The 27834-nt window shown below is 45.7% G+C and overlaps 2 protein-coding genes across 4 annotated transcripts; one reads left to right on the top strand and one right to left on the bottom strand.

Moving 5' to 3' along the window:
- Positions 1 to 28: 28 nt before the first annotated feature.
- On the bottom strand, positions 29 to 20003 carry asxl1 (ASXL transcriptional regulator 1). Of its 3 annotated transcripts, none has more exons than XM_036008032.1 (11): positions 19555 to 20003; positions 13068 to 13151; positions 10625 to 10744; positions 10311 to 10512; positions 8709 to 8878; positions 8407 to 8491; positions 7934 to 8100; positions 5053 to 5149; positions 4503 to 4608; positions 3139 to 4138; positions 29 to 3011 (listed from the first exon to the last, which is right to left on the bottom strand). In XM_036008032.1, the coding sequence occupies exons 1-11, from the start codon at positions 19609 to 19611 to the stop codon at positions 465 to 467; spliced, it is 4635 nt and encodes a 1544-aa protein (XP_035863925.1). In that variant the 5' UTR covers positions 19612 to 20003; the 3' UTR covers positions 29 to 464. The 3 variants fall into 3 exon arrangements, with proteins under 3 accessions (XP_035863925.1, XP_031156957.2, XP_035863926.1); XM_031301097.2 differs by lacking the exon at positions 19555 to 20003 and adding an exon at positions 15684 to 16075; XM_036008033.1 differs by lacking the exons at positions 13068 to 13151; positions 19555 to 20003 and adding an exon at positions 12633 to 12907 and having other exon boundaries at positions 10625 to 10742.
- On the top strand, positions 19604 to 27092 carry LOC116050872 (zinc finger protein PLAGL2-like). Its single transcript, XM_031301096.2, has 2 exons — positions 19604 to 19724; positions 25194 to 27092. The coding sequence occupies exon 2, from the start codon at positions 25636 to 25638 to the stop codon at positions 26932 to 26934; it is 1299 nt and encodes a 432-aa protein (XP_031156956.1). The 5' UTR covers positions 19604 to 19724; positions 25194 to 25635; the 3' UTR covers positions 26935 to 27092.
- The last annotated feature ends 742 nt before the right edge of the window (positions 27093 to 27834 follow it).

Raw genomic sequence — 27834 nt, 5'->3', positions numbered from 1 at the left:
ACTAGTCAAAACACAAACGGTGAAACAATGTCATTGAATCATTTTAATGGTTAAAAAAATACTTCTTTGCGCAAAGAGACAACAATAGGTCCTTGTTTGCTGAGGAAACAAGGGACCAAAACAATGATGGCTACCACATGATGACGACAGGTGGAGCAAGATAAGATGAGGTAAATGTTTTTGAGGAAAGAAAACCAAAACAAAAAGGCACAATTTACAATTAACCATGCCCCAAATTCACATAATATTAATAATAACACCAACAACAATAATAATAATAATAATAATAATAATAATAATATATAAGTACAGCTAAAAAAAAAAATCTGAAAATCTGCAACAACAAAAATACAGACTGATTATATTATACAAGGCAAATCTTGCCGTCAGGCTCCTCCTGTATGCTCTCTGGAGCTCCCCCGCCCCCCCAGTCCTGCTGCTGACACTGTACACAGATGAACATACTATCTGACCACCAGACAGGACACACACAGTTTGGAGGGCCCAATGCAATCGTCATGGCAGAAGGCACCGCAGCCTTGGCACATGATCATGGCTTTGAGGCGGCACGAGCACTTGAGCGCCACCTCCTCAGCCGTACTGTCAGTAAAGGCCTGGATGCTGAGCGTGGTCTGGCTGGAGGCCAGGCGGGGGCGCAGCTGAAGCACGCTGTCCGCCATGCTGCGGGAGAAACCGCCGTTGTCCAACACGGACACGTTGGCCGTGTAGCTTACTCCTCCGACGGAACCGTGCTTGGGGAGCTTCCCGTACAGCTGGAAGGGAAGGGCCGAGGCAGAGGGGGAGGGAGAGCCAGCCGAGTAGCTGGCTTTGCCATGCTCTTTCTTTGCCATCCTGGCAAAAGTCATCTCCATGTTGAGGAGTCCCTCCATGGCCCCTCCGCTCAGGTAGCCGTCCATACAGCTCCCGGGCTCCTTTTTGGTAACGCTCATGGGTTTAATGGGGGACGATTTGGCGAGAGCCTGGCAGGGGGCCCGCACACCGGCTTCATTCTTTACAGTGGGTGCAGGAGACAGCTGCAGTTGGTGAGAGGGGGGGAGCTGGGACTGCGGGGGCCGCCAGTTGATCTTACTCGTAGGCACAGCCTCTGCAGGACAGGGGTCTGCGTGGGGAGGAGAGGGACCATTAGGCATGGTCCGGTGGGCTGGCTGGGGCCTGTCTGGAGTGACCCCCTGTGAGGGCTGAGGACCATGGGAGTCTTTCGGAACTGCACACTCCCCAGTGGTCTGGGGGCTAAGGTCTGGCTTACTTCTGGAGGACAAGGAACTGGAGGAGGATGAGGAGGGCGGCAGAGAAGTGATGACCGGGACAGCCCCGGGGGCCTGCTGACACGGATACTGCACCGATGCAGCGGGGGCCTCCATCAGACACGAGACCGGGCAACCGGTCGGAGACTTGTTGTGGATCAGTTCTGGGCTGGGAGACTGGGCGGAGGCCTCAGGCCTGGCGCGAGGCCCTGAGGTCCTTGCCACCGGCAGTCTGGGGTGGGGTCCTGGCAATCGGCTGATCTCCAGCCTGTTGGCAGAGTGGGGGGGTAGAACCTTCTCCAGGGGCAGGCTGCCCTGCAGTAGCTGAGTGACCAAAGGGTTGTTGGCCTCCACACTGGACACTGGTCTGGCTGAGCTGGCCAGCCTCTTGGAGGCAGCTGCAGCAGTGGGGGGAGTGACACAGGGCTTTAAACCTCCACCAGACTCATCTTCAGGAGAGCCCTGTCTGGAGACTCTACAGTCATCCCCAGGCTCCATTTTGACCACCACGTTGGTGTCCCTGAGCCCCTGTGGATGGGCTATGGGGAGAGGCTGGCCGTCCTGGTGGTGCGGAGGGTGGAGCATGCCGTTGGGGAAGCAAGGCTGAATGACCGTGTGACCCTGGCGGCTGGACACGTGGGCCTGGATGACTGGCTGCTGGTTCTGAATAGGGGGGCTGCAGATGACCAGCTGGCCGTTTCTCTGGATGCTCAGCTGGGGACACCAGTCGTGGTCAGGCTGCTGCTGCTGCTCATCCTCCTGGATGTCATTCTCACAGTCCGAAGCCGTTTCCGTGGAGTCGCTGTGTGTCCCAGCCTCGTCGTCTTTCTCCTCACCGGAGGAGTCCGCCCGTTGGCGAGAGGACGCGCCCGTTTTCCTTCTCTCCGCCGCTGAGACGGACAAGACCTCCTGGGGTTCCACGTGGTGGGAGCCGTGCTGGATTACGCCACCGAGTCCCGCCTCCTTCCCTTGTACCTGCTCTTTGGGCTGACAGGAGCTGGCCAGCGTCTGAATAACATCCACACCCTGAGCCCCGAACCTAGGAACCGAATCTGGGATGGAGGTTGGGGCGAGTGAGGGCTTTTCGCAACCCTGGTCAGCCATGTCTGAGGGGGCGGCAGCAGCCTCGGGCACCTCGGGCTTTGGCGAGGGCGAGTTGGCTGCCCTGTCTGTGAACCCATTCGAGGAGCTCTGGACACATGTTGCTTCCACTTCTTCTTCAGCCTCTGGCTCCCCGGCTGCCTCTTCTCGAGGAGGGCTTGGGGTCTGTGGGGGTTCAAAGGACATGGAGGTTGAGGTGGTGGACAGGGAAGGAGATGGTTGGGGCGTGGGTTCTACATTGAGAAGCTGTAGTTGTGTTCCAGACGAATTAGCGCTTGAAGACGCTCCCTGCTCCTCCATCCCTCCACCTCTCCTTCTTCCTCCTCCTCCTCCTCCTCCTCCTCCTCCGGGCTCGATGGGTCCTGGGTGCTCTCGCGCTCGTCGTCCATTGCTGCTATCCGGTAGCCCAGCAGCAGGCCGCAGCCTGACCCCGTCCGGCCCTGACCCCTCGCCAGTGGCTGCAACAGCAGCAGCGGCCTCGCGTTGGGCCCGGGCTTGCTGGGCACGGGCTTTGATGTCCGCCAGGGTGCGCGCGCCCCCCGTCCCCGACCGCCGCGAGCCCTCGCCGGGGGGCACGATGCGGGGGCAGATCTGATAGGTGGGGTGGCCTTTGACCCAGGGGGGTTTGATTCTGGACAGTTGAATCTGGGACAGAGACACAAGGACAGGAGTCAAACGTTACCTGCACAACAACTCCTAGACAACAGCTCATCACTAAACAAGGATTAGGGTTAGGCAAAGGCAAATTATTCGTGCGCGCACAAAGTCTTACCCTGATAGGCGGCACCTTGGGCTCCTCGGTTGTCGGCTGCGGCTTTTCCGAACGGACACTGTCAATTGTGGTACGAAAGGACTGACGGTCGTCAAGCCGCGGCCTCTTTTCGGGGAAACTGGAGAAGGCCTGAGTCTCATCGGGCCTTCTCTTCTGCTCCTTGGGCTGAGCACTGGGTACAGGGGTGGCGGTTGGGCTGGCTGAGGGGCTACTCTCACGGCTGCTGGTGGCAGTGCCGCCCGTGATGGAGGTGACCACGGACGCAGTGTCATCCAAGGGATCGGCAGCAACCGCGGCACTGGAGGACGCTGAGGAGGACGAAGAAGAGTCCAGGCCTGCGGCAAACGCTCCCTGCCTATCAGAGGGTGAGGAGGGTGAGGAGACAGGTGAGGAGGCAGAGGAAGAAGAAGAGGAGGAGGAGGAGGAGGAAGAGGAAGGTGAGGAGGTGGAAGCCAGTACAGGTGCAGCCTCCTCTGGGAGAAGGCGGGCCGCAGCTTCGGGCTCTTCGTTGGCGCTGGTGGAGGCTGGGCTAGGACTGGGACTGGGAGTGGGCGTAGGTGTGGGCGTAGGAGTGGGAGTGGAGGCTGGCAATGTGACTGGCTCTGGAGTGGGAGAGGGCTCTGGCTGTACGGCGGCACTCTCAGCTGGGAGCTCCACGCCACACTCAGACTGCAGTACCACCTCATCTTGAACGACCGTGTTGTCAGACATAGGCGAGCCAACGGAAACCGCCGGGATGTCCAGCGCAGCTCTGGCCTCAGCTGCTTCTGCGGGCTGCATGGCTGGAGGAGTGGCCTTGCAGAGGGTCCGGCGGGCCCTTCTGCGCAGGTCAGCCCTCGTGCGTCTCCTCATCCTGCCGTCTCTCCTCCGCCGGCCAACACTGCGTCTCTTGGGGGCACCAGTTGCCACCACAGCCACATCGCTGTCAAGCACACTGGCTGCAACTTCACTGGCTTCAGACATGGTAAGCTTTAGGGACTCCTCTTGTGTCAGGCCAGACCTAAAAAAAATAAAAAAAGAAGGTACACAAACTACGTTTTAGCACATTGTGGACACACTGACATTGGTTGGCATATCACAGCGGCCTTGACTGATGTAGGTCATGCTCGAGTTGTCTAAACTGCATGGAGGACAGCAAAAGAGATGGAAAGAAATGGCTTGAAACATGCCGTCAAAAATAAATATCTACATCCAGCTTTTCTAAATAATACTTTTGATACTTGCTGTCAGAATGTTCAGTCAACTAATAAATGTTAACAATATACTAACTTGAAAAAAAAAAGAGAACCACCCCAGATATGACAGAAAACAAATATGGCTGTTGTTGTGAACAGTGAATTCAGATGAAATGGGTTGGCTCTTACTTTTGCCCATGGTATTCTTCAAAAAACTTTTCCTTCCACGCCTCTACCTTCTTTTCTTTCTCCATTTCCTGCCGGAAACGCACCTGCATCTCGTGGGTGAACTCACCTAAATGTGCCAAACACATATAAAAAGGTTTAAAAGAGTAGCTCCACAGCTGAACTTTTTGAAGCATATAACCAGTGTAATTTTGGTATAAACTGACTTAGCGGCCCCTTCACTTGTCAAAATAAGCAGCTGGTGTCAGTAATGTTCCAGGACAGTGCTACCATCAGAATGACCACAGGACATTCCCTAAATCAGGTCCTTGAAAAGGACTGATTCGCCAAAATTAAGTGTATTGATTGCTGGAGCACGTGGCTGCCTTTTGACATGATTTTTTTTCTGCTGGCATTTATGATTTCTTCACCTTCTTCATACCAACCTTATGGTTACTTTTTGTTTCTGCTATCACACGCTCCTTCCCCCCAGTCTCATCTCACGTGAATATTTAAGCCTGGCAGACGTCTCCGTAAAATGTGGCAGCTCGTCCATGATTGACCAATCACTTACCCTCCGCCAGCCTCTCTTTCCAGCTCTGGGAGGCATGGGTGAAGAACTCATTGTTGAGAGCAGAGCTACTCAGTCTGGCCATACCATCTGGTCCAATCTTGAAGAGAGAGGACATAACGCACAAATAGCATTAAAACAATATTACACCTGAGGAACAGTGGCCAATGCCTCACATTGAACCTAGAAATGACAAAACACAGCGTGTCTGTATGTGTGTGCATCTGAACTCGGCGTCCCAAAAGTTAAATTCAAAAAGACAAAAAAAAAAAACCACTAGGCTAGCATACTGCAACCTGCCCTAAATGCCACACTAGTTCAGTTTGTTGTATGTCCAATTGACTGACTACTGAAATTTGTGCAGCACACAATTTGTAACAACCTGTAAGTAATGTACACGGTTCTTTTGTCGTTGCCCGTCTAGTCGGTGCACTGTCCAACTATTGACGGATTGTAACTCAGCATTCTGTCAACACTAAAAAAAGACTAATGTAATCTGTCCATCACACATCAAAAAGGTTCTGACCAGTTAGAGCAGTGGTTCATGTTTGGGCCTTTTTCTCTTTTAATTAACAGCAATTAATACCTTCTTAGTAGGGCTGTAATGGTAAACTAAAAATCACGGTTCTGTATGCAACACGTTTTGGGGTCATCGTTGGTTGGTTTTCGGTACAGCATGGAAAATAAAAAATTGCCACAAATGCTAATGTCAGTAACGCTCCATCATAACCAAGAACTGAACCCTGGGTGTGGTGGAATTTCCAGCTTATGAACTTATGCTATGTAAATTGAGACAATGGTACCTAGGTGTCACTCAGGTCAGTGTCCAACATAACCTCATAACCTTTCCAGGCAGAGGAGTTGTTCAACTCTGTGCCTCCGTAGATGACGGGAGACGTAGCAGCTGTATGATAAGTAGTAAACCCACAACACATTTTGTCTGTGCTGAGATATTTGGGCGCCCTCAATATATTTATTTACCTTAAAAAGGTTCAGCTAAAGTTAACGCCTCCAGCATGAGTTTACATACACTTCCAGTAAGACAGGAACTTCAGAAGTTCAGCAGCAACCACACTGTACTGTGTGATCCTAAACTCCTCTCAATTGAGAATTCATTAAATGCTTCTGTGTAATTCGTCACAGTCTCCCGAACCTTCTTTGTGTATGTGGAAGGAGCTGTGCTGTTCCTGAGTTTTTCCGTTAACACTGGGGGGGGGGGGGGGGGTCTGCCACACACCAGCCGAGCAGAAGAGGAGATATAATGATCAATGGCCACTGAAACTCGAATGGACACACTAAGAATGGAGTGGTCAACAGTGCTGAAAGCTGCACTGAAGATCAAGCAGCAAACAGAACTGAACATTCACTTCACTAATCTTTCGATTGTGCTAACAATGCTTAAGATTTTTCTTATTTGCAGTCAATCAAAATGGAAAAATATACAGTTCTCGCCGAGTTTTTCCACCTACGCTCAACCTTTCTGCACTCTTTTAAGACAACGTATTTCATCATCTATCCAAGGGGATGAGTTAAAAGGCACACTACGCAAGATTCGTACCTTAATATAACAGCTTCAAAGTAATTTCGATGGTATACAAACTCGTAGTATGGCGAATCGCCCCGATTGCAAAGCAGAGGAGGGACTCCTCTGAGAAAACCAAAAATGCAGGTTTGGGAGGTGGCGCCCCGCTAAATCTCACGAGAATCACAAATTGCTTTACTACTGCCGGTTCTGCAAACATCCGCTACACCCGCCAGAACCTTTTGGACATCGGTGACCGGCACCAGATATCTATTTCAAGTGTCTCTCATTATACACACACACACAACATCCCAGACGACATAGCGAGACCGCCTATGTCTGTAAGATGCCGGCCTTTTTTTCCTACCGAGAGAGCTAACAGCAGTGATCGTTACGGCTGTGTATATACCACCCGACGCCAACGTAAACACGCGCTCTCTCTCCTGCTGAACACCATAAACGGCAGTGGGCCCAACGCGACGGTGTTCACATAATCGCAGGAGACTTTAATAAGGCCAACTTCAAAACTGTACTCCCGACATTTTATCAACACGTCAAGTAAACTTGCTTGCGTTCTATGTCGTACGTTGTTGCGCTTGCTTGTTGCATGTCAGTTTTTTTTCCCCACCACCTGCCTACTTTGTATCACATTGCACTTTTCTGTTTTTTTGCACTTCTGGTTAGACGCAAACCGAATTTAGTTGTCTTTGTACTTGTACTGTGCACAATGACAATAAAGTTGAATCTAATCTAATTTACGAAGTTGTTGATTCATCCGTTGTTGATAATAAGACCAGTCCTACAGGGGGGAGGGGATCAGGCCATGAGTGCAGAGACAGCTCTGCGTGAGTGGCATTTACGACGTAACGTTAAACACAAGTTGTAAATGAGTTTTGCTAGGCAGCAGAGATGTGTGCCTTTGCTCTTCCGTGTTTGTGTCAGCGTATGGGGTTAGCACTTCATTTAAAACTGGGTCAGGTAGGGGGATATAGCATTAGTTATTACTTGGGGCCAAATTGGTGTCCATCGAGCTTGACTAACCGGGCTAAGTTGACTAGCATTCTACAGCTGATAGACAACAACTACTGTGCTGCCGAAACTTTCCAGGTAAAAAACACACAATGCATATTTCTGTTCCACCTGTGCGAGTAGTGCACATAAATACTATTTTGATGCGTTTGGGTCGTAGGGTGTACCGAACCAACGTCGCTTACCGAGCCTGTATTCTGCTGTTCAGGTTTAAATTCACAATTTTTAGTGAATTTGACAGCTGAAAAAGGTGCAATGTAACGCCCTGTGATGTTGACTCCTGTTACTGCGACACACGTTCAGAATGCAGCAGAATACAGAAACACAACGTACCTGTCGGTCCACCTCTGGCAGCAGCTGCAGCAGCTGCTGCTGCGAGTGTGTCGGGAAGGCGGAGAAGGTCCGCACATTGATGAGGGCTCTGATGTTGGTGTTGACCAGGATGGAGCCTGGGGTTTCAAAGTCCACATCCACCCCTCCCCGACTCCTCCTTATGGGCCCTGCCAAGGCAATAAGCACACATTTAACTCTGATGCTAAAGCTATCTGCAGCACCAAAGAAAATCCCACAGTGGCCCCAGGCATCTGAGGGTGTCTGTCTGTGACAGGCCTGGGGGGCATTCTTACAGGATAACTTGCCTTCAGATAGTTGTATTGTACTGAATAAAACCCCTTTTGTAGTTTTAAAATGATGCTTCTCATTATCGCTGTCTTATTTCTGCCAGTGTATATTAATTGGGATAATGATGATGATCAGCATTTCTGAATTCTTGCTTTCGTTACTGTACAAAAGAGTGTCTCTCTTACCTTGGGGGACGTGCTCTCCATTCACTTTAAGAGGGGTGAGGACAACACGAGGCATCATGACGGCTTTCTTCCTCTGCCTCCCTGACTGTAGCAACACAAATAGTGGGATGGACAAGTGGACAGTTCTACAGTCAGTACGTTAAGCAGCACTGTTTCCCTGTCCCTCTACAGATCATGTTCAAACACATGGCACGACAAGGAGACGTGGCTAATGTCTTAAACCCGTTAGGCGTTACACTATTTCACTTCAAACTGTAAAAACCAATCCGTGCCTGCTCTTAACCGTGGAGCATGGGGCTGACCTGTCTGGAGCGGCTCAGTCTGGTCTGGGCGTGGGGGGCATGTTGGCTCTGCTGTGCGTCTATGCGTCCTTGTTGTCCGGCGGCCCTGCTGAGGCGGGTCTGGGGCTGGCTGCTGGGGGCCGGCACTTCTGCTGAGCACGAGGCACTGGACGAGCTCTCGTCCACCGACGCTTCAGGTCAGAGAAAAATACAGTCACACCGCTGTTGACATTTACATTGACATTTTGGTGAGCAGTGGCCAACACACATCATGCTGAAGCAGTGCTCGGACAAGTTTTAGTCAATGAAAAGTCATCACATTTTAGTCAACTTTCAGTCTCTGAGTCATCCAGCCATGTGGGTGTTCATAAACATGTGAGTAGACTGGTATAAATATATAGATACTGCGTGTTAAGTTTATACTAGGGCTGAACGATTAATTGCATTTAAGATAATATCGCGATATGTTAAAACGCGATTTCCTAATCGCAAAGGCTGCGATTTGGTCACATGACTCGCGAGAGCAAATCACTCTGCACTCCGCAGAGAAAGCATCAACTTAGCATGCTAACGCTACACTGTACCTTGAGCTGATTTCTGTCATTCAAACAACTCTGAGTTGTAGTTTAAAACTTTTACAGCCATTTTAATAAAATGAAGGGTTTTATTCTGGTTCGAGTCCATACGTGCAGTTAATGGATACAGACACGCAGAACTGAAGGCTCAGTTGGCAACTAGCTCTGATTAGCGGTTAGCTCCGGTTAGCGGTTAGCTCCGTTATAAAGATATGGAGTGGAGGAGCTGCCACTGAGAGGGGTAACAACCAGACTCTGATAAATGACGTTCGGGGAGCTTTCACAGCAGCGTGGCCGCGGTGTTTCAACAGTTTTATTAGTACAGTTAATCCCACGGCAAGAACACCAGCAACTAGCTAACGTAACTATAGCCTCTCTGAGCAAGTGCACACGGCAGCACGCAACTTCCCGAGGGGGAGGGGCTGGAGACAGCTCCTCTCTGTGCACTGTAAAAAAAAAAAAAATACACTGTTGTGTGTGTGTGTGTGTATATACTATATTTTTACTTTTTTAACTGTCTAGTGTGTAATTGTGTGTTGTTCATACTATAAAATGATTTGTTTGTCTTTGTTGAATAATACAGAAGACAAAGAGCTTAAAAAAATAATTGAATCGAAATCGCAATATTTGGGGAAAAAAAAAATCGCAATTAGATTATTTTCAAAAATCGTTCAGCCCTAGTTTATACTGACGTTTATATATGTTCCAAGATGTTCAGTCACATTAGCATAAAAGTCAGCTAGCCGCACGCTAACGCTCGCATGTGTTCTCGCGTAATACTGTGTGTGATTATGTTGTGTTATGTAGTATGTGTTTCATGATAAAAATGCATAATTCCTGAACATCGCGAAGAGACGCACAGCCATAGTACTCAAGATAGCAAGCAGAGGTACAGAAGTGCATTTGCGACACAGCTTATGGCAGCAACACACCCGGGGTCAGTGGCCAGAACCCCCCCACCCCCCCAAAATGTGATCACAGTCCACTTTGTAATGCCACAACCAGGTGAGTGTTTGAGGGCATGGCTCGTCTCTGGTGTAGACGTTACCATCGTTGTCTCCGCTGGCAGCAGCGGTGGTTTCAGTTGAGTCGCAGCTTTCCTGCTCCGCGGCCTCAGTGGGGCCGACTGGGGCCACAGCCGTGCCTGCTGCAGGGGTGCTGCTGCTGGAGGCTGGGGGGGCCGTGCTGCTGGCCAGCTCTGTTGATGTCTCAGACTCTGACGTTGCCTTTGTCCACTGGAGGGCATTCTTCTACGCAGTGTGAAAGGAAAAACAGTGTTCTCTGCATAAGTAATGCACATACAAAAAGGTCTGACTTTTAGCAGCAGAGCGTTGAGAGTTTAAGAGGATGGGGTTTGTGTACCTTGAGAGTGAACAGGCTCATCCGTCCAGGCAGCTTGAAGAAGATACTGTTCTTGACTCGGTCTCCCCTCACCTGGGAGTGCAGCATGGTGACCAGGCAGGCCAAAGGGGCTGTACCACTGCGCACACAGGTACACTCAGTTACAACTCATGCGACAGGACATATTGGACACAAGACACAAAAGCCAAATTCAGATCTAAAAGACGTGTTAGCGCTACCGCTTGCTTACGCCTATTGGTCACAAAGCTCGCTAGAACGTTACATCCCTGCGTGAGCAAAACGACGATCGCTGCGCACCCTGAGACGATATCAGTATGTCAGTTGGCCACACAGTTTCTATTGTTTATATTTATCTAATATTTTCTTTTTAAGGTTTTATCATGGCCCTAGAATAATGAATGAATGAATGCAGAATCTGTTGTTGCTTCTGAAAAAGTGACCGCTATCGTTGGAACCCTTGTTCAGGGGGCAGCAGCCCCTGTTGAATGTCCACTCACTTTGCAAAACAAGTCTGGCACTTCTGTTGCTGTGATATTCACTTTGACACAATTCAGTCAGATTCGTGCTTATTGTGTGATCCTTGACCATGCATAGCCTTTGTTTACAAGTGGCTACGGGACTGGTCAATTCATAGTAAGTATGAACATTAGCGTATGGAGTATTTATAATGCGGCCAGCTTTGCTCTTATAAAAACGGCCAATCAACAAACAAAGATTTCATGCCTACCAAATGTGACAGACCCATTCGGTTCTTTTATTGCGGAGTGGATTTTCTTTGGTTCTTTGCCCCGATCCATGGGGAGCCATTGCAATGCCCACAGCTATATTTACTACTTGTATTATCAGCAAGATACATGGCATCAAATAGCTGGAACTAAACAATTATTGTGACATTCCAGTTACAGTATAATACTCCATTTGATACTGCCCCCACTCTGACTGCTGGTTTTCCACAGATACTACAGTCCACATGATGTTTTCATATTCCATGAGAGTGCAAGAACTGATATTTCATTTTTTTTTCATTATATGTTTACATAAAATGTATTGACGAGACACCCAGCTCACGAGACGAGATGAGATTTTAACACTATTTTACAGAAAACTTCAATGAAGAGATAAGACCGGAAAAACAGTCCTTTATTCAAAGCGAAAGTCACAAAATGAAAAACGAGCACTGAAAGGCTTTGCCACTAACTCAAATGACTGGCTTATCTCCTGTATAACTTAACAGTCACGCTGTTACTTATTCCATATGTATGGAGGAGAGAGTCTCTTCACTCAGAGAACCAAGGTTACAACATAACTAAAGCGTTTTCTGACAGCAGTTGAGACCAAATGTTTTGTACTTTGACTTGTCATTGTACAGTAGACAGAGAAATCTGTCTTACTATTGTTTCAGTGATTACGTTCTATAGCACAAATAAAGCACCATCAAACACTCAACAGATGATTTTTGTGAAGACAGATGCTCTTTTCTCCTCCTCTGCATTGTATTCATTGCAGCGGTAAACAAGGGGAGTAGGCTACTCTAGTATCGATTGATGACCATTATAGGACGAACGGAGAACATTTCGCTTTGTTTATTATCATTGAAAGTAAAGTTTTGCTGTCCGCTTCCCAACTCATTTTAACACAGAGAAAGAATGGTCTGCGCGAGACAGCGCCACAGTGAATTGCACGCTGCGGACGCACGTGTGTCTCGGCCAAGACACAGAGAGAGAGAGAGAGAGAGAGAGAGAGAGAGAGAGAGAGAGAGAGAGAGAGAGAGAGAGAGAGAGAGAGAGAGAGAGAGAGAGAGAGAGGATACTCTAACGCTGGGTTTAACAAGCAGCTTTTTTCTTCCGCTATCGCTCTGCAAAAGTAAACTCAGAGTCAACTTTGGAGAACGGGTGGGGGGGGTTCTTCTATGCTAATTTCGGGCACAGGCCTTGGAGTAAGTGTTTGATTACAGAAGAAAAATCAGCGCAAGTGTATGCAACAAAAAGGTCTCAGTCCTCCAACCTACCTCCTGTTTAGGCCAGCAGCAGGCAAAGTGGTCCATGTGGAAGGAAATAAAAAAAAAAACATCGTTATAAACCACACTGATTGACATGTTCAGGTTACGTGTGCGCTGTGTGATTAGTTCACTGACTGGTAAAAATACTAGACAAATACGAAAGATGATAAAAAAGATAAAGCCATATTCAATGCAATGACACTCTGGATTGAATGAGGGACAAAAGCCTGATGACTGAAGCCCACAGTGTCACTGCGCTTTGTTGTTTTTGCCCTAGTTGCACTACACTAATAAAAAAGGTACAGCTCTGCCACATAACAATACTAACATCAGTTATTGCAATCCTGTTCAAGACAACAGCTTGTATCATTACAGTCTTTACCATTTTAACAGTGACAGCTGACATTTCTACAAAGAAGTGTGTGTGTGTGTGTGTGTGTCTGACCGCATTTCCTTCAGCCCCTTGGTCTGGATAACATGGAGGATTTGTTTGGGAGTCATGGGTGCATCAGAGAAGTTCTCCAAAACCTGAAAAACAACCACATTGTTTTTACCACGCAGAAACAGCCAAAAAAAAAAAAACAAAAAAAAAAAACAGACACGACAGGTTTCTAGACTTAGCGGGAAAGTGCCACATTCTTAGTGAACGCAGAGCTTCATCCTGTCCGTTTTTTGTGTCCGTTAAAACGTGTGCATCGGTATCACACGCTAAAAAAAGGGCAAATCTGCTGTTGGGAACATAGTACCACCCGAGAAGCCGTCACTGGAAATGGTTTGGAAAACAGCAGCACGTTAAAAAAAAAAAATAAAAAATACCTGCAGGGGATTGGATAATCCATCTGCCTTTGACGTACGCCTTTGTTGGTGGCGGTCAGTGACCCAAACTTTCACCTGCTGCTGCAGAGAGCCTCAAACAGCCAAGTTGGCTCCGAGGGAACTAGCCAGCTGAGGAAAGGGAGTTTTTCAGGCCTCCGGAAGCACCGCAGCGGCCTCCCACCATCCCTCCGTTCTCAGCTGCTTGTGCCTTGGTTTTATGCTATCTTGCCAAATACTTCGTTTACCGTTTGTCGTCGACGTATTCATCAACGGTTAGTTTCGTCCAGTTCATTCATTCATTCATTCGTTTATGCATGCGTTTATTTAGCAGTGTGTATTCTTAGTTAAATAAAGTCTGGATTCTGTGTTTTTGTGTGTCTGAAGTATATTACGCCACTGTACACGTACCGAGTTATGGACCTACTTTTGTAGCAAACCTTCCATTATGAGATTTAATCAATGTGGTCTATCAGTTTTCTTTACTAGGAGAGAGGTGCCTAGACTATATTTTTTTCTATAATACTGTAGAATAACAATCCTAAAAATGAATTCCTTAAATTAAACCGAAAGACACGCGTTGCTTTGTTGATCAAAAATGTGCACTTGAACACAACAGAGACTACAGCAGACAGCCAAAAGTCTCTCTGCATGTTCTGCAGCGTTAGTTTAGTTTGCTGCCACGTTACTCTACCCCCCATTTGTAAACACAAATATCTGAAGTGAAAGTTCTGTCACAAAAATATGTTGTGTATCATTGCACATTTTTGAGTGGGTATATGGAAATCCTGGAGATTTCTTAGTGGGTATAGCTGAGTATCACGTAGACTACACCACTGGCTACAGCGTAGGGCACGTATCTACATGTAACTAAGGCATAGTTTGTTTTTTTGTGGCATTTTTATGCCTTTATTTTTGATAGGACAGCTTAGACTTAAAAGGGTAGAGAGAAGGGGGATGACACGCAGCAAAGGGCCGCAGGTCAGAACCAAACCCGCAACCTCTGTGGCAAGGACCGAGCCCTCTGCATATGGGCGCGTGCCCCACCAGGTGAGGTACCTGGGCGCCCACAAAGGCATAGTTTTAACGCAGGACCATAAATTGGCCTTTACGGTTATGGTAAGGTTGGGTTCAGGTGTAGGTAGGGGTAACATATCTCAACGGGAATACAACACTGGTACATTCCGCTGTGGTGAGCAACATAAGCCGCCAGGGAATCGGCATATGCCGTTGTCCTTTACCAAAGTGGCATATGCCATCAGCCACTTTTCAATCTCGGCGCTAAGTGTAAACGTTACTGCAAATCAGACCCAATCAGCTAATGAACCCATCGCCCTCACACAGAGGATAAACACTAAACATGGTGGGAAATCACACCTGACCACAATTCTACGCAATCAGACATGTACTTCGCCAACTGCTTAACGATAGCTGTCCTGTGTGCTTTTGCAGTATACACATAATACATCCATGATAAAGTTCACTTTGTAAAAAATAATTCCACCAGCTTGCTAACGTTAGGGTTTAACGTTTGCCTTTCAACTGTTCCCTGAATATTCTATTGCTTCTCGTCGAACTTCCGACAGAGCCTGGTTGATTTAACTTAGCTACGTTCACGCGACTGATTTTATTTTCCTGCAGCGTTCCGTATCAATCTGTATCCACAATACAGCTGAGTTAGCTAGGGGTTAACATTAGCTGTTAGCTTTGCTAGCGGTAGCGTGCATTATGGTTAGCATAATGATAGAATGGAGACTAGAACACTAAGTTCGCCATTGCATTAGCGTGATGAGTTTTAAAAGTTCGTGTTTTACTGGTCAGTTTGTTCACGTTAAATGCATAAACCTGGAGTTTCTCAGGTTGCTCAGGTGCTAATTAGCCCAGGGCTAGCTAGCTTGCTGCCTAGCAAACAAAGAGCTCAAAACAGAAGAGGTGGATGTTAGCGTGCTAGCCAGCGCTAGCATATTGCGTTGCGTAGCTCTTTATATCAGCAGGCAGAAAGACATGCAGCACATGTAAAATGCACCCCCAGTTACATTTAACGTTAATCCAAACATTACCTGCCTTCTGGCTGGGCTAGCACTGCTAATAGCTAACCTAGCTGATATTATTATTAGTGTGTACAGGCAGTGTTCGTGAGGAGAATGAACACAACAACACATCTGGATCCTTGACTTCACATTAGCTAGTTCATAACGTTACATTATTTACATGCAGCTAATTAAAAGCTCAAAATAGGCTGTTTACCATGCGAGCTGCCTCAGCCCAGGTCCGCTCCTTCTTTCTCTTTTGTTTGTCCTTCATTTCCTCTGCGCTGGTGTCTGCGGCTAGCCTGCTGTGTGTCTACAAAGCAACCTCAATACGATGGCGGTTTAGCTGCTTAGCAAAATGGCTAACTACGTTCTAGGTTAACTGTGTAGACCCAGAGCAAGACGTTCCTTTAAGCTCGGGATGGTGCAGTGGTGTCTGCTAGTCTTTGATAATTCTCGCTGCTGGGTCCAGTGCCTTGTCTAAACTAGCTCAACACACATCGTCTCTCTGTAGCACAGAAGCAGTGTGAGCGCAGGGCTGGCTATTGGTGCTGCTGCAGGACGAGCCTCTTTGGAATGCAACAACCAGGTCAAAGGTCAAACCCTCCGCAGGAATGCAACAAAACAAAGTCCAGCCCTCTCCATGCAAATAGTCCATTTAAACAGATGCCGCATGTAAATAATCCTATGCTATCAGTTCACATTAAGCCTTCCATCTTCAGATATTATATATTAACCACATCATATATAGCCTAACAATAGAGTATATCTATTGGAACACCAAAATGCTGTGTAATTCATAATAATGTTGAAAAACTGATAGAGCTAAAGTTGACCGACCACAAGATCTATTTGTACTCTGCACATATTTGAAGCTATTTTTACTACTGGATGATAACATAGCAAAATTAAAAGCGGGGCAAATAAACACACAGTATGAGCCACAACATTTAGAATACTATATTACGTATATAGATAGATTGATAGATTTTTATTGATCCCGAAAAATGGGAAATAACGGTGTTGCAGCAGCAAAATATCAGACACACAGCACACATATATTGTATACATTAAATAAAATTTAGTGTAGTTATGACCAATGCCAATAGACCTTTTTCACGGCAGACATGTTGACATGTCATAGTAGGAAAAGCAGGTGTATTAATAACCGTTAATGATGGCTGCATTCCACTTAGGAGAGGCCCTGGTATTGTACATGCTGACTCACTGAAATAGCTTACTGGGACACTTGATGGAATCGAGCCATCGTTAAGGTTATCAATTTCAGCTGTGCTTTTCCTACTATGACAAGTCAAAAATGTCTGCTGTGAAAAAGGTCCATAACTTGGTATTGATAATGTTATGTTGCTTTAATGCTTAATATTTAATCCGAACTAAGGATGGGTGCATGGGTGTGAACTAACTGTTGGGGGGGGGTCAATAAACATAAAAAATTCTCAACAGAAATTTTCAAAGGGGATACAAACAATACAGCCAAGATTATACAGTTGTAGAGGATATCTGTAGTTGCGGAACTCCAGAAAGTAGGTTGACATGGCTTTTTTTGTATCCACTTCAAATATTGGATGAAGTGATTCTTTTCGGTTACACAGATGATGCTGAACAGAGCCCATGAGCAAAAAAGCTAGCTAGCTAACTAACCAGCCGGCTCATTTTCTGTTACCATGTTGGGTGGAATTAGCAAGTTAGCTAACTAACTAACTATTCAACAAGCTATTAAACAAGCTAGGTAACGTTATATTCGCTAACATAGAGGATTCATGGAAAAATCATCGTTTTTCGTAAAGACTACATAGAATTAATTAAAATGACATAGTATCATCTGTATTAGAGAAAAGAATCACTTTATACCAGATGTTTAAAGTGAATGAAATAGCCATGTCTATAGGGGTGTAAGAAAACATTGATACACTTGAGTATCGCAATATTTTATTTAGCAATACTATATTGATTTTCAAAACACAAATATAGATTTTTTTTTTTATTTAAAAATACATTTTTTTTTTTTTACGTGCAAAAATATTCATGTAAGACAGTGGTTCACGTTTATGTTGTGTTCAAACCCTCTACCGCTAGATGGCTATGCTGAGACGCACCACTAGTGTCCTCTCCTAACAGTGCCTGGCAGTACCTGGCAGTGCCTGACTTTTTGCTAGAAGCTAACAATGGCTGAACTTTGGCCTACATAGGCATTGGCATATACAAATTTGCTCACTAAGAACCTGTGAACCACAATCCCAAACTGGCAGTTTAATTTTCTGTGTACTGAATTGTTTACCTAAAGTAAACTTCTTTGACTTTTATGCACATCATGTCTTTTTTTTTTTTAAATATTAGTTTTTCTAAAATTATACTTTCAAAAAATCCCAATATATCGCCTTCCGCACAGTATCGAAATACATTGCAATATATTGAATCGTGACCCATGTATCGTGATACGTATCGTATCGCCAGATTCTTGCCAATACACAGCCCTAATGTCTACTTACTGGAGTCCCACAACTGACGTTACTGAGTGATTCCAAATTTTGTTTTCTCCAACCCAGCGCTGTCTCTCTTAACAGCGCTGCTCCCACTGAACGGACTTGTAGGTGTAGCAGGTGGTGGACCAAACCATTATGAGGCTTAAGAGGTTTTTAAGCTACGTTTGTATTGTTTTACATATATTACATCATTTACAATACACAGCATGTTTTTTAATAATGTTTTAGGGGGGGGGGTGGGGGGCAACCCTCAGATGGGGTGGGTCCTGACCCCCCCACCCCGCAATTTCCGCCTATGGATGGGTGCTATGATAAGATGAATGTGATGACTGAGAGATGACCTTTATTGTGACAGAAGATGAAATCTTAGACCCTCCCTTTTGATACTGAGTAAACTGTATAACTTTCATGCACAATAAAGAAATACTTCACTTTTTGTATCTTTCTATCAACTGATCCTTAAACAAAGGGATTCCATCAACACATGGGATAAATCCAGTTCACATTCAGTATCTGAACACCATTAGTCAATTAGTTAGTTATGAATTGGTTAGTGGATTGACAGAGAATCATTCTGCAACAAGTCTGCCATCTGAAGACATCACCTTGGCCATTGGGAAATGGTGATGGGTATTTTCTTTAAATATATTTTCTCACAATGTTTAGACCAAATGATAAATTGAGTAATCAACAAAATTATTGATTTAATTGATAATGAAAGTCATTCTTAGTTTAAGCCCATATAAAGTGCCTGCAGCTACTACGGAGAAAACCGTTATGGTTACAACATAGACTGTACTGCGATAGCGTACTAATTCAGTCGAGACATTTATATACATCTAAAAAGGAGGAAAACATGGCTTGTCAGTCAAAAAAAAAAGCAGTTTGCCTGCAGAACAGTCAAGTTGAGAATAAAACAGAAATAAAACAGAAATCTTGCACTTGTGCCAGGTGCGAAACACAAAATTAAATTTTTTTTTGGAGGATAATTCTACAAGCATGTGCATACTTACACATTTACATAGGTAGACTTTTTTTTTTTTTTTTTTTTAAATATTACCTTTATTATAATATCATTTTGACAATGTAAAAAAAGATTTTGCAAAAACACTCATTGTTGATTTTGATACATTCTGTATACAGTAAATAAAATAAAGTCAATGATTGTTGTAAAATCATATACATATGCATTCAAAATAATCATTTTATGGTCTCTGTTCTGTCTTTGTTTTACACATCAGACATATTTACGTAAATCATTTTTAATATTTGGAAATAAGTCCGTTTTTAAATGTTCATTACAGAAAATACAGTTTGTGCCAGCCAGTATAGTTTCTATATTATCGGAGGTGCTGTTTAAAATGTGAACATTTGAAATTCATGTTGTGCACTATTAGGCACAGAGGCACGTTACAGAGTGAGACTTAATTACTGTTGTGAGAAGGAGAAATGCAAATACTGTGTACAGTACAAGTGATTTCACCGGCTCTATGGATAAGCAGGAACCCTGTATTAACAATTAATAATGAACGTGTCAATATCAAATTATTGGTACAAGTGCGTGTGCGTGAATGTGGTACTTGCCCATTTTGCCAGAGTTACCCTGAGCCCGGGGTGTGACGTCACTCTCCCAGAATGCATGGCTTCCAGCGCGGCGCCCAGCAGTCCAGGCCCGGAGTCTTAACAAACATCTTTCAACTTGTTCCAAAATGTCGATATGGAGACGAAATGGAGGCCGGACCGAGGCTCAATCGGTAAGTAGCGTTGTGTCCGTTGTCTGGTGACCTGAGCTGAAACGTAACCCTGCTCGGGTAAATATATGGAGGAGTTAGCTCCCGAAAGACAAACTCCGGTACAACTTAGTGAACCGCTCATCTTTTGTTTTTTAACCAGCATGCTGCTTCGGCTAACTCTTTAACTCCATCTACAACCACACTAACACTAGTCAGCGTGTCCCCTTCACATCAAACTAGCCTAATACACATTCAGACCTCCAAGCACAAAACCTAATTTCTCCTCCGCCGCCGAATTTTGTGAGCACAGCCAGGCTAGCAGTCACATTTAGCCCCCCCCCCCTTCTCCTCATCCCCCGGGTCCCACTAGTGTCTATCGTTACCAGTTAGATTTCATCATTTAAGTCAAGCTCCTATCAGCCTGGGTGGAGGTTCCCTACTTTATTTGGTTCCAACAATTTCACAGTTAGTTTATAACTACGAAGAGGGCTTATGCAGAAATCGGTGGGGATTAAATCTTTATGGCAGCTCCATGCCGAGGACCCACAAGATGGCACTATCAGCTCCCATCACCACACCACACTACACGTACCCTTGATGCAAAGCCTCCTTTTCTTCTTTCATATGCAGCATTTTCCTCAGTCCTTTTTATCAAGACTGCTCCTGCTTCTTTTATAATGCTAAGGAGAACATACAGCATAAATACAAATGTAGGCTAAACTCTCTACTTGAGTGAAAGTGGTGGCACTACAATGAAAGACTGGACAATTTTTAAAGTAAAAGTCCAATATACAGATATTAAGTGAAACAAAGGTATGTACAACTCATTCTGAAGCATTTACTGAGTATTACATTATTGACGCAAGCGGCGGTCCATTAATGGCACGTCTAAATACTAAATGTACACTCGAGTAGTTTAAAATAGCCAACGTATTACATTTATGAACTTATGTTCTTCTTTCTCTACTGACTTTTGTGTCAAAGTGTCTTAGTGCATCTCTAGGAGGAAGCAGTGCACTATTTACAAAACTACCTGTACTAGTTCATTTGGTGTTTTTAGAAGAATAATTCACTCTAAAAATGAGCATTTGTATATCAATTATGATTGGTGCCTTGAATTTATGGAGAAAACTTTCTCCATAGTGAAAAAGAATCGGAAAATGGAGAAAAGTCTTGATGCATTGAATAAATAAGGGGCTGAACAATGATATCATATAACGTATATAACTATGATCCATACAGACAGTTACATGTTAACACGGTCTCCCCCTAACTCCTGTCAAATCATACAAGACTAAGGCTACTACGCGCTACTAACATTTTGAGGGTTGCACCAGCTGAAAAAGTTCTAACGTGTGCATATTGATTCTTTGGACATCTCTACAATATTTGCTGATATTACAAAGTCTGCCATACCCTTTTGATTTGAAAGGGCCTGCAATCGATATGACATATTTATTATCAATGCCCATTTAACACAATCAGTTACATCAACTCGTGAAAAGCAACATTTTTTATTACGGAGCTCTTTCGAGACATTTTAAATGAAAAACAAACTATTCTTTTTGATCAAAACAAATATAAAGTGGTAATTTCAAAACAAAAGGTGCATCTTGATCATGATATATGTATCGATATTTTCACTTTGCATCGATGATATTGTATCGTTTAGGGCTGCAACTAACGATTATTTTCATAGTCGATTAATCTGTCGATTATTTTCTCGATTAATCGATTAGTTGTTTGATCTATAAAAATGTCAAAACATGGTGAAAAATGTGGATCAGTGTTTCCCAAAGCCTAAGATGACGTCCTCAAATGTCTTGTTTTGTCCAAAACTCAAAGATATTCAGTTTACTGTCACAAAGGAGAGAAGAAACTAGAAAATATTCACATTTAACAAGCTGGAATCAGAGAAATCTTTTTTTTTTTTTAATAAAAAAATGACAAACGATTAATCGATTATCAAAATAGTTGGCGATTAATTTAATAGTTGACAACTAATCGATTCATCGTTGCACCTCTAGTATCGTTGATTATTGAATCGATATATCGATTCCAGATCGATGTTATCGGCACCCCTTGATTTCCCGTGAAAACCTGTGTGAAGTATGACAGCTACAGTAGCTTGGAAAATAGTGTTACGGGCACTGACTTTGATGAATTTACTGTTTATCAGACCCCAGGCGGGACAAGAAGCTAAAGTTTGCCAACGCTGCGGTCCCTCTGCTTTTGACTCCCAGCTGTAGGAGACTTATTAGGGCAGTGAAAAAGCAACGTATCACCGCAATATGAGGGTTAATCGCCACCCGATTTTTATTCTGATCCAAAGACTTTCTGTGAGAGAAAGGACACTATATCCTGTAAATGTAATTCTAGGCCTGTTGCGATAGTCAATAAATCAATTAATCGCATGATAAATAAAAATGAGCTTGATAATTTTTCCGGACGCTATAATTTCCATTTGCATGCTTGTTTGTTTTCCGCTATGTACACCACGCACCACCGCTCCTTCAGCTGTTTATGAAAAGTCATAAAGTCATAATTACACGACTCTGCGGAGCCGTCTGCTCTATTGAACTCAAGCGAACTGTCATCCGCTCTCTCTCCCCTTTTAGGGTGAGCAACTGGAGCAGTGACAGGACGTCATCACTCGCAAAGTCATGGCAACTAAATAAACAGTAGGGCGAGTACTAGCTACTTGTCACTCAATCTTAGGCAAAGTGATAAACGGCGACGAAAGCCGCGACATGAAATCCGCACTCACGTGGGTCCCGTGAAATATGACTAAGCCTTAGTTTATTGGAAAATAGCATTGTGGACACTGAAGTTGATGAATTTACTGTAGACCCCAGATGAGACAAGAAGCTAACGTTAGCGAACGCTGCGGTGACGGTCCCTCTGACTCCTGCTGCAGGAGAACGCTGTATTCCTCCGACACGCTGTATTAACGTTACTGTTTAAAAACCGCTTTCCAGGTTAGTGGGGCTGCATACCGCTCAAACCCAACATGAAAAACATAGTAATGTTCACTCAGCGTTTTGTTTTGTTGTTAAACTGTGTGTAAAATGAGCGGTGACGTTAAATCACCGGTTTCAGGTAGCGGTACCGTCTATTTGCTGGATGGTTTCAAGCTAACGGTCGGTAGCTAACATTAGCAAATAAGCCTGTTGACAGCGACGTCATTGTTCATATTTTGGCACAATTTTTCTGACCGTAGTAGTGGTCATAGTGACTGAAAGGGTGATGTGAGATGCTAAAAAGAAACTACACGCTGTTTCCAGGTAACGTTACCGTTTCGATTGTGATTGGTTTTTATTCCAGTGCATTTTTTTTGTCAACGGAGACTGAGAGTCCATTTTATTTATTGTTTTTGGTTGTTTTGTTCATTTATTGTGGATATTTAAAATGTCTTCCATTTCTAGTGTTAAATATTCTTTAGAAATACAAGTTTATTGATCTTTGAAAAGGTGTACCTACATTATTATTCCATTATCATTATATTAGATGAAAACGGTCTCTCAACGACAATATTATCGTTTATCGCAATCGTTTCTGGGACAATTTGTCGTCCAGCAAAATTTGTTATCGTGACAGGCCTATGTAATTCCCTCTCCCCCTGCTGCTGAAAAATCTTAGCCGAAGAACTGGGTTGTCATGGTGCATTGTCTTCAAAAGTGGGATAACTTGGGAGGTTGAGGAAGAGTGACCGGCTGTTTTGCGTTGGGAATGTGTTCTTGGGGATATATTACCCCTTTTTAGATATCTATGATGATTTTGAGTAATACTTACACTTTCGTTTTTCATGAGCGTAGATGCGGAGGGTTACCGCTACTAACCACTACTAATTCACAACAGGTTGCCAGTGTAGGCTATCATCGTATTTGTTATAACGTTACAGTTTCATCTGTAATAGGGTAACGTTAATGTTATATTACTATGTTGTAGTTGACATGTCACCACTCAACACTTGTTATTTCGCACTAGCTGTACGTTAAGGTTGTATAGTCCCCTAATCCTAATGCTTTGTCCTGGTCCATGTACCTTTCTGTTGCTGTTTGGTGATTTAACTTACCACCTTTAGCTATTTCTAGCCGTTAGCTTCTTCGCTATTGCGAAGTGTTCAAGAGAGACAACGCGGTAGTAATAATAATATGATGGTGATGATGATGAGTGGAAATCTCCACCGTCACGTTCCCGTCTAAAGGGTAAAGTGTGTGTGTGTGGGTGTGGGTGGCAATGGCAATAACTCATCCTCCTCGTCTGTCCAGACAAAATTGTCAGCTTTTGTTGTTCGCGTCGCGCTAAGAGGGAGAGAGGAGGAGGAGGAGGAGGAGAGAAGTAGAAGGAAGGTTCTATGCAGGCGGCCGGACTTGGTGGTGTTGTGTGCCGGCTGTGTGCAGCCGCCTGGCGTGCATACTACATCGAATTCCGCGCACTTTTGCGTCACCATATGCACGCAGCTCGTCTAAACACGCATTAAAAAGTGAGAACGCAACTCCACTTTTGCGTTTTCTCTTCAGATCCTTTCCGTCTAAACAGCAGTGTGCGTGTGATTTAACGCGCCGATCACTAAGAGGTGACGTAAATGATCTATTTTCCGCATTTTCCTTGATAATCAAGTTAAACTCATACCACCACACACACACACTGTGGTGCCGACGGAGCGAAACAACGTTGACTTTTGTTAAAGTCACAGTGAGTCACGGCAATGCCCGTAAAGCGGTTGCAAGCGTGTTTACACTTTTCAAAACTCCACACAGACAGCGTATATAACGGCGAGGTGAAAGCTGTCACGGTATGGGTTAACGTTAGACTTCCTCTGTTACAGGCAGGCACCACTGTGTTCATTATGCCCTATTGACTGACTGACAGGCTGAGGTTGTCAGTCATTCAAAAGAAGCAGAAAGACCGGCATTTCTGCCGGACTGTCTGACGAGTGACGAGCGATGCAGCGTTTAATGAATGCTCAGCCAGTGATCGGTCATACTATCTTTACCTTTTATCAAATTGCCTGAAAACGACAGCAGGCTGCTACAGTATAATCACACAGACTTCTACACACATCAGACTGCCTGCTCAACATTTCTCTGTTCTTGGCTGAGATGGATGTCACAGCGCTTTGTATGTAATGTCTGTATCGTCGCTGCGCTGCATTATTATGAACTATGATCATCTGGCCATGGGTCACATATCTCGCTCGGGTCCAGCAGGCACCATTTCACACGCTATCACTCAAAGTTACATCCAGAGTAACTACTGTTCTTTTGTGTTTTTCACAGTGGCGCCTGCCACAACAGAAAGTTACCGGCGTAAACACTGGTACAAATACAGGTTTTCCTCTCATGCTTAACAAAATATACACCTGTGCTAAAATTGCTCTTTTATAGCTATTTAAATTCAGCTCATCGGGCTTGCTTCTTACTGCGGCATACCATTTAAGCCAAAAGGTATCGTTTGCACAAATTGACTTTTTCTTCTGTGTTGCAGGTCTGTAGAGATGTCAAGCTGCCTCTGTGATTCAGCTGCTGTGACCGGCGTTCAGGGCTGCTGAATACTAAAATAGGCCGCGGGCCAACACAAGAGCTCTTCTCAGGAAACACAGACCCAGTCAGAGCTTCCACAGCTCCTCATCACCGCAGCCCTTTTGGGGTTGCTATGGCAGCTGCTGTCACAGAAACCAAGTGCTGGACACAGCATGCCCCAGTGAGGCAGGACAGAGCGCCAGTCATTGCCACAAGAGACCATCAAACAGTCAACAAACAGCACTTAGCAATAATTCCAGCACTCCAAGTTAACAAAACGACCAGAGGTCTGTAGGCTGATGCTCAGCTCTCTGGAGGATCCTCATGAGTCTTGTCTGTGTGTTCTCCGGCTCTTGGCCAGAGTCCCCGTGCAGCAGCAGAGCCGCCACTGTTTCTCCTGTTAGACCATGTTTCACCAGCAGGACCATCTGAAGAGCCAGCTGCAGGACAGCCCCCCCGCCAGCAGGCAGCTCTTCCACTGCCACGAGTGCGGAAAGCAGTACAACACCCAGCTGGGTTATAGACGCCACCTGGTGGCAGCCCACAGTGCTGCGGCAGGCCTGCCCTGTCCAGAGGGGGCGCCGTCCCTGCTGGAGCACCTGGGCAGCCATATCGACAGGCCTCCACCATCAGAGGCCAACACGAGCGCTACTGTGCCAGTGCGGGAGAGGAAGTACTCGTGCGAGCGATGCGACCGCCGCTTTTACACCCGTAAGGATGTGCGCCGTCACGCTGTGGTGCACACCGGGCGCCGTGACTTCCTGTGCCCGCGCTGTGCACAGCGCTTTGGCCGCCGAGACCACCTGACCCGCCATTTGAAGAAGAGCCACGCCCAGGAGTCGGGGCTGATGCCACCCTGTACGCCCAGCACTCCCGTGGCTACGCCGAGCCCCGCCCCGCCCCAGGGCTCAGTGAAGGAGGAGCCCAGCCCCGTGGCCTGCGACATGGGCTCCGTCTCCAAGGAGCCCATGGAGACTTTCTCCAGGGACATGTACAACTCCTACCCCATGGCCAACCCTGTCCCTGGGATGGGCCACCCACACGGCCTCATGCAGGGCTCCTTGTCCTCGAGCATGGGTGTGGCTCGCCACATGCCGCCCCAGTCTTCTCACCCCCACCACCATCACCTGCAGCCCCCAGTGGCGCCGCAGCAGCAGCCCTACAGCAACATGGCCAGGTACCAACACGGATCTACCTCATATCCTCGCGCCGACGTGGACAGTTTCCTGCTGGACCTGCAGAGTGCCCCCCCGCCTCACCTGAGTGCAGTCAACTCCTCTACCTCTACTTCTGCCTCCCCTCAGAGGGAGGTGCTGGGTGAAGGCGTGGGTGCCGGCAGCGACCCCCACGTGCTGTCCAGGAGCCCCGCCATCGCCTCCACCGAGCTGTCCTGCACCACTAACATGGACCTCGGGCCGCTGCTAGGCTTCTTGCCTTTCAGCCTGCCGCCCTACAGCCCCCACATGGGGATGGGAGGGTTAGTGATGAGCTATCCCCCCGCCACCACCACCTCCTCCCCCTCATCCTCTTCCACTGGGCTGTCCTCCCAGGCTCCAGGGCCTTTTACCTTCTTCCAGCCTCCCCAGGCCCATGTACCACAGGGCCCTGGAGCCCATAACCACAGCCAGCTACCTCAGGCATACAGCAGTCCTGCTATGAGCACTTCCAGCTCCCTACCTCACTACTACCAGGCCTTTCAGCAGTAAGCAGCTCTGTCTCCACACAAGTTGCCTTCACACGTGCGCACGCTTTTTCATGAAAAGGCTAAAACATGAGAATGGCATCTTCATTGTAAAAACAAATATGGGACTTTAGCCCGTCAGTGCTAATGAAGCTAATCTTAGTTTTTTTTTTTTTTTTTTTTGAACACAACAAATCACCTCATCAGTATTACCTCATTATTTAAAAAGGAAGCTTGAACGTTTGAGGAAATGTACATGGTCTCACTACAACCAAATAGAATACTACTTCTTTTTTTTTGTCAGACCTGTTGCCAACAGTAGATGCACTTAACACACTCATCACAGGGCTGCACGGTGCTGAGAGTCCTCCAGTTTTAGGTTTTCATGGAAAATGCTGCTGCGTTAGGGATGCCACCTTCTCTACTGAAGCCGACTGGAGATTTTCTTATTTTGGAATATTGGAGCATGAACAGCCTCACGGAGTGAGGAAGGCTGGTGTAAAATGATATCTGGTGTTTAACTAGGGCCGCGACGGTAAACTAAACTTACATTTCGGCATGTACCTCGGATTTGGGATCATCGTTGGTTCTCGTTACAACAGGAAAAAATAAGTTGCAGGGGGAAAAAAATCATTTCTTTTGAAAAGTGGAAACATTCAACCGTGGCTCATTGGCCATCATTAATGTAACAGTTAAGGCAACTTAAATACCAGCATATTGTCAACAAAAAAAAAAAAAAATCAAACACTAATGTCAGTAATGCTCCATTATACGACTCTGTTGATAATTCCTGAACTACAGCTTGCACTCGTACATACAGAGTGTGGTCGCATATGTCTGCAGCGATATATAGCATTGGTTATTACTTGGCCTGGTCTGAATGTGCAGTGGGAGGCTGCAGAATGCTATGGGGAGAAGGACTCGC

The sequence above is a fragment of the Sander lucioperca genome, chromosome 12 (assembly GCF_008315115.2).
Source record: "Sander lucioperca isolate FBNREF2018 chromosome 12, SLUC_FBN_1.2, whole genome shotgun sequence".
NCBI classification, from domain to species: domain Eukaryota; kingdom Metazoa; phylum Chordata; class Actinopteri; order Perciformes; family Percidae; genus Sander; species Sander lucioperca.
Note: the sequence above shows the minus strand (reverse complement) of the source record. Positions and strands in the feature narration are given on the sequence as shown.

Excerpts from the sequence above, each read along its gene's own strand:
- asxl1 (XM_036008032.1), bottom strand. The coding sequence starts at position 19,611 with ATGCATTCTGGGAGAGTGACGTCACACCCCGGGCTCAGGGTAACTCTG. Across the intron at positions 13,152-19,554 it reads GGGTAACTCTGGCAAAATGG|GTTTTGGAGAACTTCTCTGA; the intron begins GCAAGTACCACA and ends GTTGTTTTTCAG. Across the intron at positions 8,492-8,708 it reads GACTGAGCCGCTCCAGACAG|TCAGGGAGGCAGAGGAAGAA; the intron begins GTCAGCCCCATG and ends GTGTTGCTACAG.
- LOC116050872 (XM_031301096.2), top strand. The coding sequence starts at position 25,636 with ATGTTTCACCAGCAGGACCATCTGAAGAGCCAGCTGCAGGACAGCCCC.